The sequence below is a fragment of the Danio rerio genome, chromosome 6 (assembly GCF_049306965.1).
Source record: "Danio rerio strain Tuebingen ecotype United States chromosome 6, GRCz12tu, whole genome shotgun sequence".
Taxonomy (NCBI): domain Eukaryota; kingdom Metazoa; phylum Chordata; class Actinopteri; order Cypriniformes; family Danionidae; genus Danio; species Danio rerio.
Window position 1 is genome coordinate 10,668,345 of NC_133181.1, and position 19,371 is coordinate 10,687,715.

The 19,371-nt window shown below is 37.9% G+C and overlaps 1 protein-coding gene across 2 annotated transcripts in view; it reads right to left on the reverse strand.

The window, feature by feature from the left end:
* Positions 1–299: 299 nt before the first annotated feature.
* cdk15 (cyclin-dependent kinase 15) overlaps positions 300–19,371 on the reverse strand; it is a 45,652-nt gene continuing 26,580 nt past the window's right edge. The window contains exons 3-13 of one of the 2 annotated variants that reach the window (XM_005165735.6): positions 18,636–18,730; positions 16,437–16,516; positions 14,615–14,709; positions 14,470–14,532; positions 14,259–14,382; positions 12,070–12,190; positions 9,370–9,463; positions 9,218–9,281; positions 4,260–4,308; positions 3,948–4,090; positions 300–3,706 (exon numbers count right to left, since the gene is read on the reverse strand). In XM_005165735.6, coding sequence (XP_005165792.2) covers positions 3,594–3,706; positions 3,948–4,090; positions 4,260–4,308; positions 9,218–9,281; positions 9,370–9,463; positions 12,070–12,190; positions 14,259–14,382; positions 14,470–14,532; positions 14,615–14,709; positions 16,437–16,516; positions 18,636–18,730 — 1,041 coding nt within the window. In that variant the 3' untranslated portion in view covers positions 300–3,593. The remainder of the gene's footprint in view (positions 3,707–3,947; positions 4,091–4,259; positions 4,309–9,217; positions 9,282–9,369; positions 9,464–12,069; positions 12,191–14,258; positions 14,383–14,469; positions 14,533–14,614; positions 14,710–16,436; positions 16,517–18,635; positions 18,731–19,371) is intronic. The other variant, NM_001040308.1, reaches the window with a different exon arrangement.

Genomic DNA, 19,371 nt, shown 5'->3' on the forward strand with positions numbered 1-19,371 from the left:
GGCCGGTGTCCTGCAGATTTTAGCTGCAACCCTAATCAAACACACCTGTACAAGCTAATCAAGGTTTTACTAGGTATACTTGAATCATCCAGGCAGGTGTGTTGAGGCAAGTTGAAGCTAAACCCTGCAGGGACACCGGTCCTCCAGGAGCGAGATTGGTGACCCCTGCTTTATAGATTATCAGCTAAGTGTGAACTCTTGAAAACACAACAAAGCCTTAAACATACACTCTGAACCACCCCTTTAAACGAACACACTTACCCTAATTAATCCAAACCACAAACAAGCATTTACCGGTGCCATTTTTACAATATTTATTCAGAGGTGAAGACACAGCTTTATTGTATACGACTTGATGAATACATACACAGATTTAACAGTATTGCATATTATGCTGAAATGTGTGGATACACTCAGGCACATCCATTTATGACATCAGCGCTGAGTGGCATTGAGTGTCTATTATCTGAACGTGTAGTATTGCTGTACATCCTTACTTACAACATTGACTGACAAGCAGCAAGCCTCAATCTCTGCATTTTACACAGTAATTACACATTATGCCAATTTGTAAAGTTACTGAAACGATTCGTTAGGAACATATAAACACATTTCTGTTTAAAAACACCTCTGAACATGTTTTAACACAGTGGCCAATAAAGTACGGGTGAAATATGAGTATATGTTGTACAAAAACAGGTTATTTCAGATGAGACTCTCTTCAGGTGTTTTTTTTCATTTATGAATCCATACAAGTAATTCGTTTTTCACAATAGAGCTTTGAAATATGAGTAGACATATTTTTCCCAAAGGTATTTTCATATCACATAACACCTCTCTCACACTCTCAATCTCTTCTGTGCAATATATACAAAAATCTGATGTCATATAAAATTAATAACAAGTGCATTTAACTTAAATGTATTCAAGTGTGCTGGAAAGCAGACATATCTGATCCTCTGTTGCTGATTATTACCATCTCAAAATATAGGAGGACGTTTCATGATGATAAATCGGCTTGGATTTGGATCGTCATGATCTACCGTAAAACTCTCTCTTTAGTTCTAAATGTAAAAACACAAATCCTATGAACCTGTATCTGATGTTCTATTGGAAATCTGTTACATGAAGCTGATTCTGAACAAACGACATACAAGCGTCACTGTCATGCAACATTATAGCTATGTTTCCATCCATCCATTAGACTTAGCAAAACTGGAACATTTAATAAAATATTTGCGAATAAAGCACAGTTTCAACAAAATGACCAAATATCAAAAATAAAAATGGAATTTGCTGCAGGAGATGAAGCCACTGTGGGCTTTTTTTCTTAAATACTGTCACACAACCAGCGATCGCTCTCCTGAGATCGCTGGTTCTCACACGAACTCTCAGGACTACACTTCCGCATTCCCCAGGACTACACATTCATACATGCACTTCTCCCAGACACGCACGCCTGCTCATTCGTCTAACTTGATTGCACTCACCAGCTGAACCCTGTCAGAGACTGATAACACCCCATACATAAACCACTCATTCACTCACCCTGGTTGCAGAGTCTTGTTAGCTGTTTCAGTTGCATTACAGAGCAGTTCTCCCTGTCTTGTTTCTCCGTGTTAGACCCTAGCCTTGTTTACCTTTGTTCTCCTGTTTAGCCACCTGCCTTTTGACCTGTTGCCTGTTTATACCGACTACGATTCTGGACTGCCTTAACATACCCGTTTGCACCTGTATGACCACTGCTTGCCTGACGCGGTATAAACCTGCATATTGGATCTTACCTCCTGTTGTGTCTGTCACTCCACCCCATCGTTACATATACTAAATTACTTTCGCCTCAGATAATAAAGACAAACTGCTATGAATGTGTGGTGGCTTTTGAAACACAGACGCTTTTTAGACAATTCTAGAATGACCAAAACAACATTTCAGACATTGTGCAATGTTGTCAGCCTGCTGGTTTGTTCATTAAACGCTGTCCCATCACACCCATTTTTGTCAACACATGATGAAACTAAATCTTCAAACCGAATCACACTTTGATGCGCATCCTGAAATTTAATTCAGTAAATGCGTTCCCACAGCATTTTAAACCCATTTTTTTATTGGATGAAGGGTTTATTTTAATCAGTTGTGAGCATTAGTTTAATTCAAATATTTATGAGCATCTTGTCATCTTCCATATTTTTGAGCGATATTATTAAATACGCTTTAAAGTACACATAAAATCCAAACTAACCATGTTGATTTTGTTAGCTTTAGTTTTGTGGTGAATGATTCATCTAATGTCATTAAGAAAAAAATCATTTGCCCTTTGTTTTCAGTTAAATTCTCAGATTAGGTCTGTCGGAGGGATTGGGCGTGGCTAACATACTTAACCACGCCCATCCAACTGTAATTTTTGACAGAGCTAAAGCAACAAACAATGATGGTGTGGAGGAGGTTATTATTAGGGGGAGGAGGCAGGGAGAGGTTTTGCGCTCCTGCACGTGTGGTCAGTTTCACGGTAAGTTGGATGTACAAAGAGAATATGCGTGAGATTCCGTGTATGCAGTGTTTCATACATCTGAATTTTTTACTGCGTACACATAAAGCTGTGAATGTGCGTGTACGTTTTAGTATGAATTCAACGCAAGTCTTCGTACATGAGGCCCCTGATGTTTTTAAAAATGTTTTTTTGCAACCAACAGTAGTTGCCACTTTTGCTTTAACCATTCTTTGAACAGATTGTTACTGGCCTAACCATATGCACGTGATCATTTGTTCGTTATCACATACGGTAGGCCTATATTTTTCACCTGCTTTCTTTTGCTTAGTTATGTTTAATATGGTTTAATTAATTTTTTTTTACAATAACATTGCTTTAATAGGAGATTAACTCCCCATTTATGTGTAGTTAACTGGTGATCTAAGAGACCTAGTCGTTATTTTAGATACATGGTAATAATGATATTTTAATTATCAATAGTTTCTTTTTTTTCTTTTTTTTAAATTTGTTGAATAAAAAGTGCATCTATACAGCTATATTTTGCTTGTTTTTGACACATTATTAAAAAATTGTGGCTAAGAAAAAATTATTTATTTTTGGTGTGGTCAGAAAAAATTGTGATAAAATTTGAGAAAATGAATCTTTAGTGTTGAGCCCTGAATAGTCATGTGAAATAAAACTATTTGCAATGCGACACTATAAAAGCTTAACCCAATTGCTTATGCTCATTAAGCAAGCTCATACACAACACAAACAAAGCATGTGGGAGGAGGCATGTGGACATAACATAAAATCTAAATCAAGTCATTTTAGCCAAAGTCAAATGTTATGCATGTAAAATATATCTCCCTACAACAAAATCGTGGCTAGTAAAAAGGGCAAGTGGCTAGTAATATTAAAAGAAAGTAACCAACTATTATCTATAATTGAAGCTAACAGATGCTAACCTTGATGACAAATCTGTTAAAATGCCTGAAAATTGAGTCCAGGGTTTTATGACCTTTAAAATAGATGGATGGAAGCATAGCTATTGTCCCGTTTACTCATGCTGGTGTGTTTTTAGTTGTCACAAGCACACCAACTATTAACAGAAGAGAGTCTTTCACCAGCATTTGGCCAGTGGAGCGAGAGGCGTCTTCGTTCGTCTGCTGGGGCTGAAGATATCCCTCGCTTCCGACTCCAACCTCACGCCCGGCACCTTAAAGATGGACACAGCTGGCGGAGAAAGAGAGCGGGTCAGAGAAACGACAGCACATACAAAGAGACAGCAGGAAACCGACGTTTCTAAGATTGCATAATCTCTTTTCATCTCGAGTCGGTGTTGAAAAAGGTTGCCAGCTTTTGACAGTAACTAGGAGGGATTTGGCTTTGATCTGGTCTGTAACGGGACCGGATTAACCTTTGAAGCTGGAATGGCGTGCATTCCGCTCATATAGTGAAATTCTCCGGCACTTACTGTCCCTTAGATGCATTAACGGAGGTGGAAGAGTGTTGAAATATGGGTGCAGCAATGCATCCTGGGCTGAAATCCTGTCCTTTGGATTCATCATCAGCATCTGCTGGGCCAGATCCTCCGTCTTATAAGGTAACTGAGAGAGCCTGAGCCAGTGTACACACACACAGAGAAACAGAGCGAGAGAGCTATGGGTCAGACATCCATTAGTGTGGGGGTGGCTGAAGACTTCTATACAAAAACCCTTCTGTTCCCCCTTGGAGCCAAGACACACACACATACGAGCACGAGCATGCACGCATGAACTGGTCTTACCTTTTCCAGACATCTCGGAATTGCTGGGGCTTGCAGGGCAGGAACCACTCTAGAGGAACACAAAGACACCTTTTTTAAAGCTTAACAGACCACCAAAACATCCAGCTCTGATCAAGTGTCTTCTCTCAGCACGTTAAGACAATCTTCATTGCTTACACTTCTTTGCGTTGTTCCAAACCTGCATGACTTCCAAAAAGAGATGTTTGGCAGAATGTTCAGGCTGCTCTTTTTCATGCAGTGAAAGGGAGTGGTGACTGGGGCTACAGCAAGCTCCAACAGTTATCATTATTAAAGGAGTAGTTCACTTCCAGAATGGTTGGTCAAAATTTCCCCTCTATAGACCCTTTTCACAAGACTGTTATGATGCATTTAATGGTCATCAGCAACTCAAGTCCTTGAAATCTTTTAATATTCAGTTTTTTGTTTTTTTTTTACAAAATATATGAACATTATATGCATTTATGGATGTATTACTGTGCATCCGGAAAGTATTTATAGCACTTTACTTTTTTCCCCATTTTCTTATGTTACAGCTTTATGGATAAAATTAATTTATTTTCTTAAAATTCTGCACACAGTACCCCATAATGACAATGTGAAAAAAGATTTCTTGAAATTGTTGCTAATTTAAAAAAAATAAAAAACCTGAAAAAACAGCCATTGCTCAATACTATGTTGATGCACCTTTGGCAGTAATTACAGCCTCACGTCTTTTTGAATATGATGCCTCAAGTTTGGTACACCTGTTTTTGAGAATTGTTGGCCAATCCTCTTTGCAGTACCTCTCAAGCTCTATCAGGTTGGATGGGAAGCGACAGTGGACAGCCATTTTCAGATCTCTCCAGAGATGTTCAATAGAATTTAGGTCTGGGCTCTGGCTGAGCCACACAAGGACATTTACTGAGTTGTTGTGAAGCCACTCCATTAATATTTTGGTGGTGTGCTTTGGGTCATTGTCCTGCTGAAAGATGAACAGTCGCCCCAGTCTGAGGTCAAGAGCACTCTGAAGCAGGTTTTGATTCAGGATGTGTCTGTACATTGCTGCATTCATCTTTTCCTCTATCCTGACTAGTCTTCCAGTTCCTGCTGCTAAAAAACATCCCCACAGCATGATGCTGCCACCACCATTCTTCACTGTAGGGATGGTATTAGCCTGGTGATGAGTGGTGCCTGGTTTTCTCCAAACATAACACCTTTACTCCAAAGAAGTTAATTTTAGTCTCATCAGACCAGAGAATTTTATTTCTTATGGTCTGAGAGTCCTTCAGATGCCTTTTGGCAAATTCCAGGCAGGGAGTGGCTTCTGTCTGGCCACTCTACCATACAGGCCTGATTGGTGGATGGTTGCACAGATGGTTGTCCTTCTGTAAGGTTCTCCTTTCTCCAGAGAAGAACCCTGGAGTTCAGACAGAGTGACCATTAGGTTATTGATCACCTCCCTGACTAAGGCCCTTTTTTCGCGATCACTCAGCTTAAATGGCCGGCCAGCACTAGGAAGAGTCCTGGTGGTTCCAAACATCTTCCACTTTTGGATGATGGACAACACTGAGCTCATTGGAACTTTCAGAGCAACAGAAATTTGTTTGTAACGATCCCCAGCCTTTAATTTGGACTTTTAACTGTATGTAATGCTAATGAAACTTTAAAAAGTAACTTTTTAAAATAAATTATACATAATAGCATAAAAATAACACTGCTTTTATCTCCCACAGAAAAAAAAATTATCATGGGCTTGGAAAAATTAGGTAAACCATTTTTAGGGTGAACTACTGAACTATTAATGTCTATTTAACATCCAAAGAAACGTGCAAACCACTTAAGGGCCTTATAAAAGTAAAAATGGTTCTTGCTATAAAGAGCTGCTTTTCTGAGTGTCCTTCTGTCAGTGTCTGTGGTCTCAGGCCACCCGGTCATTCCTGGCTGAAACCTGAGACCACACTTAGGCTTCAGCACACCTGCATATACCTGAGAGACCACAGCCAGTTCAGCCAGCTTCTCTACAGCACACTGTATATACACATACATCCAGAGTCTGCCGGCTTCAGTAAACCCACATTCATACGGTAGAAAATAAATAAATAAATCAAAACTCTGGATAATATATATGCGAAATACTATAACTGTGAGGCTGAATAAAATATTTTGAACTCAAATTTATTTTATAATGTATTTTAGAATCACGAAAATACCTTACAGTGGAATGTGAATAGATATTCAAATTCAATCATTCATTTTCCTTCGGCTGAAGGCTGGTTTAAACTTCTGCATCAAGTGATCGGCATGACCCACGCCGCCTGCCTTGCACCAAAGACCCTTTAAGGCAAATAATTTCACTCAGCGGCCATCTTTGAAACACCTCTTGGGCAGTATGCTCAGGCATTCTGTCTGAATGGGGAAACATCAAATTCTCCAAAACTGCTTGCCAAGCTTACCATTAAATTTCATACCAGTAATCACCAATAAAAGTGAACAAAAATTGTCTATTTAGTTTCACTTCTAAACATCCAAATCACACAAAATCTGCATAAACTCACTTCTCCGAGCCCCTCCCCTGAAGTATCGTCAGTTTATAGCGATCGATAATTGACTCCTGTACTAGAAGGTGTGATTTATTCACCATATCGCGATCAATGATTGGCTCCTGTACTAGAAGGTGTGACTTATTCGCCATATCGCGATCAATGATTGGCTCCTGTACTAGAAGGTGTGACTTATTCGCCATATCGCGATCAATGATTGGCTCCTGTACTAGTAGGTGTGATTTATTCACCATATCGCGATCAATGATTGGCTCCTGTACTAGAAGGTGTGACTTATTCGCCATATCGCGATCAATGATTGGCTCCTGTACTAGAAGGTGTGACTTATTCGCCATATCGCGATCAATGATTGGCTCCTGTACTAGTAGGTGTGATTTATTCACCATATCGCGATCAATGATTGGCTCCTGTACTAGAAGGTGTGACTTATTCGCCATATCGCGATCAATGATTGGCTCCTGTACTAGTAGGTGTGATTTATTCACCATATCGCGATCAATGATTGGCTCCTGTACTAGAAGGTGTGATTTATTCACCATATCGCGATCAATGATTGGCTCCTGTACTAGAAGGTGTGACTTATTCACCATATCGCGATCAATGATTGGCTCCTGTACTAGAAGGTGTGACTTATTCGCCATATCGCGATCAATGATTGGCTCCTGTACTAGTAGGTGTGATTTATTCACCATATCGCGATCAATGATTGGCTCCTGTACTAGAAGGTGTGATTTATTCGCCATATCGCGATCAATGATTGGCTCCTGTACTAGAAAATGTGATTTATTCACCATATCGCGATCAATGATTGGCTCTTGTACTAGAAGGTTTGATTTATTCGCCATATCGCGATCAATGATTGGCTCCTGTACTAGTAGGTGGGGCTGTATTTACCATATTGACTGTTATAGTATAATTGCACGGCATCACACACGGCATGCGCCGTGGGTCACGGCGATCACTCGACGCAGAAGTATAAATCAGCCTTTATGCAGCAGATGCCCTTCCAGCTACAACCCAGTCCTGGCAAACACCCATACACTCTCACATTCACACTCATACACTACAGCCAATTTAGCTTATTCAATTCACTTATAGTGCATGTCTTTGGACTGTGGGGGAAACTCCACACATAAAAGCCAACTGGCTCAGCTGGGACTCGAACCAGTGACCTTCTTGCCGTAAGGTGACAGTGCTAACCACTAAGCCACCAAAAATGCATATTATATATTCATTCATACATTTTTTTCTTTTCGGCTTAGCCCCTTTAGTAAGCAGGGGTCGCCACAGCAGCATGAACCAACAACTTTATATATATATATATATATATATATATATATATATATATATATATATATATAAACATACATACAAACACACATTATATACGACATTATATACGATAATATAAACATTTTAGATTACATTACACACACACACAAAACAGACACCCCATATGGCTTGCCAGCGGTTTCCCTACCACACATACACACACACACAGCATCTCCATCAGTGGCCACACACTCCAAATGAGGCAAACTTCCCAAAGCCGCCTCACATTGCTCATTTGTGCACCTGTGTAATGAGTTTACACTGTATTTCCAGAGCTGCAATGGAAAGACACAAACCCCCGTCCTCCAGGAGTGTGTGAAGGTGTGTGTTTGTGTCTGACTTAAAGGTGTCAAGTCATCTCATGGCCAACACAACCGCGAACTGAACACCTAAACACACACGGAATGATTTCGACTGGAAACACAGCTTCAGCACAACTCTGTGAATTTGTTCTAGCGTGTTTCTGTTTGTATGACTGCATGTTATTGAAACGACAGGCCCTTGGCAGCAAGCGTACACCCACACAGAGCCAAACACACACACACACACACACACACACACACACACACACACACACCCCCACACACACACACACACACGCACACACACACACACACACACACACACACACACACACACACACACACACACACACACACACACACACACACACACACACACACACACACACACACACACACACACACACACACACACACAGTGTCCTCCACTAATATTGGCCATTTTTTCAAACATGAGGCTGTTAAAAATGTCTCAATTCTTTTATTTTTTGATATTTTGCTTAAAATATTAACAAAGAACTTTCATTGGGAACAAACAATTGCAAAGACAACACAGTTTTGCCAAATTCATTCATTCATTCATTTTCCTTCAGCTTAGTCCCTTTTTTATTAGCTATCGCCTCACAGCAAGAAGGTTGCTGGAAAACTAAATGTTCACAAATGCCATAAATAATATGATTTAGATGTTACCACATGAATGACATTTATGTTACATCATAGCTGACACATCTGTGAGAATACAGACACATCATACACTGACGAAAGAAGGATTTGACACACACACCTGGTTTGTAGTTTGGCAGATCACTGACACCTGGCCAGATCTCCTCAGTCGGGACACCAATGACCTCAGAAGGAAAGATGGATAACACGATGAGATGAGTATAATTTTGTTAATAGAAGAGATAATTCACATAATTATACAAACAGACTCACTGTCCAAATCTTCAGCAGCTGCTCAAAGACATCAGCGACTCCAGGAAACGCTGGTGACCCCTGTAGCATCTCTATGAAAATGCAGCCAGCTCCCCTAAAAATTAATGCACTCAAAACATTATTTCTGCTGCTTCTTCAAACTGCTTATTTATTTACTTATTTAATATTATTTTTTTATTTAAAATTATTATCATTATTAATTTTTAATATATATATATATATTTTTTAAATTCGGAACAATTTAATTGTTTTATGTCCAATCCACTTAAATTTGCAAAATAAATAAAGTTAACGTAATCGATTTGGGTTGGGACAACATGAAGGAATTGTGTGGAACCCAGCATTGTGTCCACATCAGAATATAGATTCAAAAGTGATTTGTGTATAGCGAAATAATATTAATTGCAAGTAAAGTCTCTGCTTTAATGTTTCAAAACATTTGTCAATATGTCAAATTATGCGTGAAATTATGTTCAGTCCTAAATACTTTATACCTGACAAAAGTCTTGTCGCCTATCCAAGTCTTAGGAACCACAAATAATTGACTTGTCATTTAGTTGATCATTTGGTATGAAAAGTGACTCATATGAGAGGCATCTTGACCTTCTTTGCTTTCAGGAACTTTAATGTGGAGGCTGAAGTATGAGAAGGAGCACTCTCCTGCTGAAGAATCTGCCCTTTCCTGTGGTTTGTAATGTAATGGGCAGCACAAATGTCTTGATACCTCAGGCTGTTGATGTTGCCATCCACTCTGCAGATCTCTCGCATGCCCCCATACTGAATGTAACCCTAAACCATGATTTTTCCTTCACCAAACTTGACAGATTTATATGAGTATCTTGGGTTCATGTTGGTTCCAATAGTATTTCTGCAGTATTTGTGATGATTGGGATGCAGTTCAACACATGATTCATTAGAAAAATCGACCTTCTGCCACTTTTCCAAATGATCAACTACAAGTCAAGTTATTATTTGTTGCTCTTACAACTCGGATCGACGACAAGACTTTTGTCAGGTAGTGTATATGTCTTTTAATATACTTATTATTTCTTATTATGATTTTTAAACCTGAAAAATCCCACATCAAAATATGCTACAGTGAATTAAAGTAAATACTATAGTGTTTTAGGAACCACACTACACTCTCAGAAAAAAGGTACACGGTGGTACAAATAATGTTTCTTTAGGAACAGTTTTGTACCTTTGTAAATATTGTACTTTATATGGTACAGAAAAGACCTCCTGTGATACTGTTTTCTACCTTTTATGTTTCAACTGAAATGGAGGTACACAATTGTTCCAATATAAGAGGTACAAAAGTGTGATTGGAAAGGCAAAGTGATTTTATGAATAATTTCTAGAAGAAAGAAACGTAAATACATTAGTTATTAAGTTCTATAATACAATAGACAACTGGTAAAACATAAAACTATAGGTATTGTTAACTAAACATAAAGGCATTTTAAATAAATGTTTGGTAAGCATTTTGACACTGTTAAGGTACAAAGTGTCTTGTCAGTGTGGTGGTACCTTTATGGATCAGATTTGTACCTTTAATGAAGGCACAATATTGTATCTGTAGGTTTTGAAAACCAAAGGTACATTTCTGTTTCCCAGGGACACAATCATGTCCTCGAAGCTACAAACTGCAATGTTGCAAATTTGTTTCTTTGTCTTAAGGTACAATTCTCTCCCATACAAAGTTATTGCCCCAGTGACAAGGGTTTGTACCTTATTTGGTACATTCATTCATTCATTCATTCATTCGTTCATTTTTTTGTTGGCTTAGTCCCTTTATTAATCCGGGGTCATCACAGCTGAGTGAACCGCCAACTTATCCAGCAAGTTTTTATGCAGTGGATGCCCTTCCAGCCGCAACCCATCTCTGGGAAAGATCCACACACACACACACACACACTCATACTACAGACAATTTAGCCTACCCAATTCACCTGTACCGCATGTCTTTGGACTGTGGGGGAAACCAGAGCACCCAGAGGAAACCCACGCGAATGCAGGGAGAACATGCAAACTCCACACAGAAACTCCAACTGAGCCGAGGCTCGAACCATTGACCCAGCGACCTTCTTGCTACCCACTGCATCGCCTTCTTTGGTACAACATTGTACAATTTTTTCTGAGAGTGTATAGTAACGTACTTTAATTAATCTGCTGTGGTTAGTCTATAGTTGCTATAGTATTAAAGCAACTATAGAAATGTAAACACATTACCCAACAGTGTACTAAGATTTATACAACCACACACACACACACACTACACACTACACACACACTACACAACAATAAAAACATTTACTGTAGTAAAAGTAAAGTATACCACAGTATTTATTATACACATATATATATATATATATATATATATATATATATATATATATATATATATATATATATATATATATATATATATACATATATATATATATCAGATCAAAATAGGTATTATCAAACTTATGATATATTAAAAAATAAATACCCCAACAAACTGTCAGGACTTTCAGAACAATTCAGAACAACCACTGCATGCCACTAATCCTGTATTACTGTTAATCTCACTGTTATGAGCCTAACTAAAATAACTGTGTGTGTGTGTGTGTGTGTGTGTGTGTGTGTGTGTGTGTGTGTGTGTGTGTGTGTGTGTATGTGTGTGTGTGTGTGTGTGTGTGTACAAGGACTCACCAGATGTCCAGGGCTGTGGAGTAATCTGTGGAGCCCATGAGAACATCTGGCGGACGGTACCATAAAGTCACCACCTCAGCAGAGTACGTTTGACATGGTATGGACTTCGATCGAGCCAGTCCTGGAGGAACAAAAGGCGCACCATAGCTTAAAATCACATTAATGTTAACATATTTTTAATGGGATTGCATGTGCATGGCTTAACGGAACACTCAAACCTCTTTTTTTTTTTTTTGCAAAACGAGGCACTTTTAGCTTAGCTTAGCATAGATCATTGAATTGGATTAGACCATTAACATCTTGCTCAGAAAGTTTCAGTAAAAAGTTTTGATAAGTTTCCTATTCAAAACTTGACTAATGTGTAATTACACTGTGTGCTAAGACAGATGGAAAATGAAAAGTTGCTATGGTCAATATGGCTAGGAACTATACTCTCATTCTGGGGTGCGTTTCCCAAACAATGACGTAACTCGCGGCTGAACAATCATAGTACAATGCTTCGTTTGGGAAAATAACTATGTAGTGACGAGTGTTTCCTAAAACTCGTAGTTTCTCTGTCGCAGAGCCATCGCTTGAACCACGTTAGTTAACACGTAAAACTCCCATAATGATGCTCTAAACGGGGTAGAGTAACTACTTCTTTTAAGAAAAACCCATAATTTCTTTGTGCAAATTATATTGTTTTACACGGAAACGCATTAAAAATAAAATCCAATATTAGATTTGGTAAAAACATGCAGTCGTTTTCCATATTAACAGAAATATATGTAAATGGCACAGATAGGGCATATGTTTGCTTTACTAAAATTATTGAGAAGTTGAACATTACATAAGCTATTCTAAAACATATCACTTACAAAAGCTAACAAGTATTCTTATATCATTTAAATAAATAAATAATGAGGCTATTTATTATAAAATATAAATTAATATTTATTAGAAATGAAAAAAAACCATACTTTAATAATAATATTAATGATGATGATGATTATTATTATTATTATTGAGTAGGATATTGTTTATTTATTTTAAAACTTTTTGAAAAGTCTATTTTTACAGTTTGACACATGTAAACCACTGCAGAAATGAGCTAATCAGCAGGCCCATGTTCGCTAAAACTGAACTGTAAAAATAGTTTGAAATAAAATTACACCTAAGAGAGATGACCTTAATGCTTTTTTGTTTTGAATAATTCCAACTTTGAATCTTAGAATGTTCTAAATGAATAGGGCATGGGGGGGATAAGTAGGAATAGAACACAGCCAGGAACTATGTTTCTAACTACAGCTCCAGAGCTGTAGTAGCGAGTGCTCAAGTTTGCGACGCAGTTTGCAAATGTTCGTTGGAGCGACAGATTTTGGAAACGGCAAATCAACTAACTATGTTTGTAACAACGAATCTTGCGACCTTAATTGGCTAAAAATGGTTTTGGGAAACGTACCCCTGGCTAGCTAACTAGCCAACAGCACTGCAACTTTACCATTTTCTTTGCACATGCTGAAACTAAAAAATAATCAAGCTTCAAATATCAAAATGAGCAATTTTTTGAGCAACATGCTAATGGTCTAATCCAATTTAGTGATTTGTGATAAGCTAAGCTAAAAGTGCTTCCGCCAGAGCCCAAGATAGTTTGGAAACCCTTTTAGCCGCAACTCAGTACTCAGTACACTACGGCCAATTGTGTTTACCCAATTCACCTATAGCACGTCTATGCACTGTGGAGGAACCCGGAGGAAATCCACATGAACACAGGGAGAACATGCAAACTCTACACAGAATTTCCAACTGACCCAGCTGGGACTTGAACCAACAATCTTCTTGCTGTGAGGCGACAGTGCTAACCACTGAGCCACCATGTGCCCATAGTGCATTTTCTAAAATCATATTTTTAAAAAAGTGGAGTGTTCCTTTAAGCTATGCACATGCAAACATATATAAAAACGTTTTTAAAAGATGTCTAATAGATGTCCAAACATATAGATATTTGTTAAAGCAAGACTAAACTTGAGATGCTAATAGTCTAATCTGATTCAATGATTTATGCTAAGCTAAGCTAAAAGTGCTCCCTTTAGACCCCAAAATCAGATTAATGGATTAAAAAATAGTAAAACTCAACTTTTTAATTCCAGGGGGATGTAAAATGAGCCTATTTCCAAAAGATTTGCAGTGCCCCTTTAAGCAAAACCTACCAAAATCAGCTAGTTTGAGTTCTCCCAGATAGCTGATGAGCAAATTCTGAGGTTTGAGGTCTCGGTGCAGAATCCTTCTGCCGTGAATGTAAGACAATCCTCGCAGCAGCTGAAACATGAAGAGCTGAAGAAACAACAGAGTGACTGTGGAAAACCTTGCATATTTTGTCAGATTTACATTTTTTTTGTGTGACTCTGCGTGTTTGTTTACCCTGATGTTATAGGAGTGAAGTCCACCAGGATGCTGAATCATATACTGAGCCAAATCTGTTTGCTGAGAGACAGAAAAAAGCAAAATATGACTGACAGATTGACAAAATATGCTGAAAGGTGACTTTCTTGTGTCTTAGACTCACCACATACTCGAAGACAAAGGTGAGGGACTCTCTCGTGTGGATGATGTCATGAAGCAAGACTATGTTGGCATGTTTAAGGCCTTTTAACAAGGAGGCTGTGGATGAAGACAGATAACACAGGCACAGAGCATCAACAACTGCACAATGCAGTGGAGCACTTTGGTTGTCACTTTGGTTGTCCTCTACAAATAGAAAATTGTCGTAAACACTACATTTTGAACACAAAACAGCATCTAGTAGACATCTAATTTTAGTCAAAACATAGACTAGTCACACATTAGAAGTGTGTCTAATCTGTGTATTCGATGACTAGTCTAGTTTTGGACTATTGTTAGACATCTATAGATTTTCACTAACAATTTAGCCTTGTTTTAGCAAATATCTTTGTTTGGACATCTATTAGACGTCTTTTAAACACAAATTTTTTTAATGGGTTTGCATATTCATAGTTTAAAGGAACTTTTTTGGAAATTTGAATTGAGAAAATGTACCATTTTTGAATACATTTAGCCTATCTCTAGGTCCGATGTGAGCACTTTTAGCTTAGCTTAGCATAGATCATTGAATCGAATAAGACCATTAGCATCTCGCTCAAAAATTTCTAAACAAAAATTGTTCTTTTTAAAGCCTTACTATTGTATAGTTACATTGTGTGCTAAGACAGATGGAATTGAAAACTATAGTCAATACGACTACAACACTATACTCTCATTCTGGCTAGCTAACAGTTCTGCAGCTTTTCATTAACCATTATCTTAGTACAGTAGTAGCTTAGCATAGATCATTGAAATAAAATAGACCATTAGACCACTTTGCTTGTACTCTACCAATAAGAAATTGTAACAAACACTACATTTTGAGTACAAAATTGAGAAAATGTACCATTTTCGAATACATTTAGCCTATCTCTAGGTCTGATGTGAGCCCTGTTAGCTTAGCTTAGCATAGATCACTAAATCAAATTAGACCATTAGCATCTCGCTCAAAAATTTCACGACAAAATGACTAGTCTATGACTAGACTAATGACTAGTCTAGTTCCTAAGCCGCTCTGCTTACAATCACCAATCAATAACAATTATACTCTCACATAACGTCATTAACTGCATCATACATATAGGTGTTCTAACCTTGTTCATTTAAAAGCTTGACTATTGTGTAGTTATATTGTGTTCTAAGACAGATGGAAAATAAAAATTTGCTATAGTCAATATGACTAGGAATACTCTCATTCTGGCTAGCTGACAGCGCTGCGGCTTTTCATTTACCATTGTCTTAGTACAGTAGTAGCTTAGCATAGATCATTGAAATAAAATAGACCATTAGACATTTGGTTGTCCTCTACAAATAGGAGTTTGTCATAAACACTACATTTTGAACACAAAACAGCATCTAGTGGTTAGGTATGTTTTGAAGCATGCCTGCTGGTTTGTGCTGTTTAAAGCTTTTCAAATGCTGTTCCCAAACAGGAACCAGCAATGCTTCAAAACATATCTAACTAGTATATGCAGTTTTTCACTAAAAACTTGAAATCAGCAAGATATTTAAAACTTCCATTCTATAATGTTGTTTGATAATATAAAATAGCAATATTGTGAAATATATTTATAGCTATTAAAGGTAATGGTATTTATAACTATTTTCAATTAAATATACAAATACGAAACAAAACAAAAAAACTTCAGTTATCGTCATCATTGATTTAGATTATAGGCAGTTCTTGTGGAAATTTTAGATCTGTGCATTTTGGCACGTCTTACCCCATAGTGCCCTGAGTGTGAATTAGCGCTTCTCTTTCTTGCCCGTGTGTGATGTTTTCATACCTTCTCTGATAGCTGTGAATGGAATTCCCTCTTCAGTTTTCATGTGAATCACCTTTAAAGCCACAAGATGACCATTTATCCTGTCCGAAACACAGAACAAAACTCAACATAATCCACACACATTGTACCTGTACTTACTATAACAGAATATACAAACCATCACAAGTCCTCTCTTTTACAGACCTAAAAATTCTCCTGTTTGACTAATTTAACTCGTAGAAGATACACATTTAACATTAAAAGTGTCCCTATATTTTGCTATTTTAAAGGTTTTAACTTTTTGTTGGTTGTGATGGTCAAAAAAAGGCCCTGATTTATTCACAGTATAATATATTCACTAGCCTCTCTAAAACCCTCCTTATCAAGATTCTATTCTGCTCTGATTGGCCAGATGGAGCAGTTTGTTGTTATTTGCTCTTTCTTTTTCTTTTCCTTTTGTAAAACAGGGTGGCACGGTGGCTCAGTGGTAAGCACTGTCACCTCACAGCAGGTTGCAAGGTTCAAGTCCCAGTTAGGCCAGTTGGCATTTCTGTGTGGAGTTTGCATGTTCTCCCCGTGTTGGCGTGGGTTTCATAGTAGGTTGTAGGCTTCTAGGCAACCATCAACCATTTTCCCAGAGGAATGAGGATGACAAGCTGACAAAACATTGCTGTCACTGTGATACAAATTTTATCTGTCGAAAAATTAACAAAGCACTGCAGTCACTTTCGGTCTTACCGAAATATGAATATTCCATACAAGCTGAAGCTGATCGGTCAATTCAACTTGCGGTGGGCTGGATAAAATGAACTAAGGCAACATGATCATTCTCTTAACTGTCCACTGCTAAGAAATGTTTAAAATATGACGTGACCTCCCACAAAGCCCGCTGAGGCCCCCTTGTGGGCAACGACCCCCCTGTTGGGAACCACTGCTATAGATGAGTTGAGTAAACTAAATTGGCTGTAGTGTATGTGTGTGAATGAGAGTGTATTAGTGTTTCCCAGTAATGGGTTGTGGCTGGGGAGGCATCTGCACTTAAAACATATGCTGTAATAGTTGGTGGTTCATTCACCTGTGGTGACCCCTGATAAATAAGGGACTAAGCTGAAAGAAATTGAATTTTGCAAAACAGAATTCCTGACATGTCAACAACATGAACCAAACTAGAAATCTGTTACAAATACACTGTTTAAGGGTTCTTTGATGGCCTCATAAACTGGAATTATACAATTAATTATAGGTTTGTGCAGGAAGTTTGCTGTTATTTGCTCTAAGACTGGAATTACCAGTGATTAACTTTAGGCAGTTCAGCATCAGTTTCTTTTTTGAGAAAAGGCGCCATTTAATCATAAACTTTTATTTTCAAACTTTTATCTTAACTTTGCTGAATTTTTACATTCACAAACAGCTATATTACATTTTTTATGATAGGCAATATCTAAAAACACACAAGATGAGCCTTTTAAAGTCTTTCTCTTATATTTATTCTATATTCTTTTATTTATTCTGCTTGTTTCTTCTATTTTATTGACTTATTTACCTAACATCTGGTTAAATGTTAAAACAACGTACCAATATCTACTTCCGGATTCAATAGGAATAGTTCTGAAAACCATTTCATGAGGTCTTTAAAAATGTCTTTTTATCATATGAGTCCTCTGATTGACTGCGGTGTGTTGTAGTGATCTGTGATAGTATTCTGACGAACAGATTTCCAGTTGTTGGGTTTATGTGATGTTGGAAAAACAACTAAAATAGCTAAAGTAATATTCCTGTATTGTAAGCACATTAAAAAGCTCAAATCATAATAAATGTAAAGTGCTTCGTCAAATAGGGGCACATAAATGCACGCCTGTTTCTCATTAAAAAGTTTGTGTTGTTTTACAATTTCAAACTGAAGGCCTCAGGTGGATATCCATACACTTGCAGTATGACCTTATAAAATGAATCCATGTAAAACAAGCTGCCAAAAGAAAAAAACTGCCCACAGGGAGGCAATGAAAAGAATCATTTGCTGTCTATTATACAGAAGAACAAAGCCATGGGGTGTATCTGAATAATGTGCTTGCGAACTGAATATACTGCCATAAAGGTAAAACATCCATCTTGCCCCAGTGAATAATTGTATCCCCACTGGCAACATCTAAAGGAGCTCTATTAATTACACTGTTTGGGGAAGTTTTGAGTGCATTTTGCCATACGACTTTTTTTACTAACCTGCTGATTCCTTTGTAAACTGTGGCATATGTGCCCTCTCCGAGTTTTTCCAGATTCAGATAAGATGTTGCGTTCCCAAATTGTAGGCCAGTTTTCTGTGAATGAAACGGACACAGCCAAGCAACTGAAGTGAAAAGACAAGGCTTTTATTATGTACAGTATATGTCAAAATTTATTATGGACATTGTGATATTTTGTCTTTCTGCGATAAACAATGTGAAATAAATATAATTCTTCAAAATGACTTATCCTAACCCAGGCTTATTCTGAAAATGTACCACTATATACATTTCTGGAGAGCACCAAATACGTTTCAGGAGCTACGTTTTTTTTTTGCAGTTTTTATTTTTGCCACCAGAGGCCGCTGTGTATCCTTTTCAAGATCTCAAATTTCTCTCGCAAGTGCCATTCTCACCTGTTGTTCTTGCGTAAATCCAACAGATGCTGCTGTCGACTGACTGAATGACTGAGTGACCGACTGACCCACGCTCTTCCTTCCCTAAACCCAACTAATAGTGTTTTCAAAAGCACTGATTGACCTAAACAACCCACTACCCTAAACCTAACCAACAGTTTTAAAAAACAATCCAGAAAAAGAAACCTCACCCTGTTTATTTTATTTTTTTGGCTTCTGTTTTCATCTTACCTGCTTTCTGGAACCGTTCTTAACCAGTCTCGAACCTCGTCTTCCTGGTCAACTCCTCTCTGCATCTCAAGCCCACCGACGTACATGGCG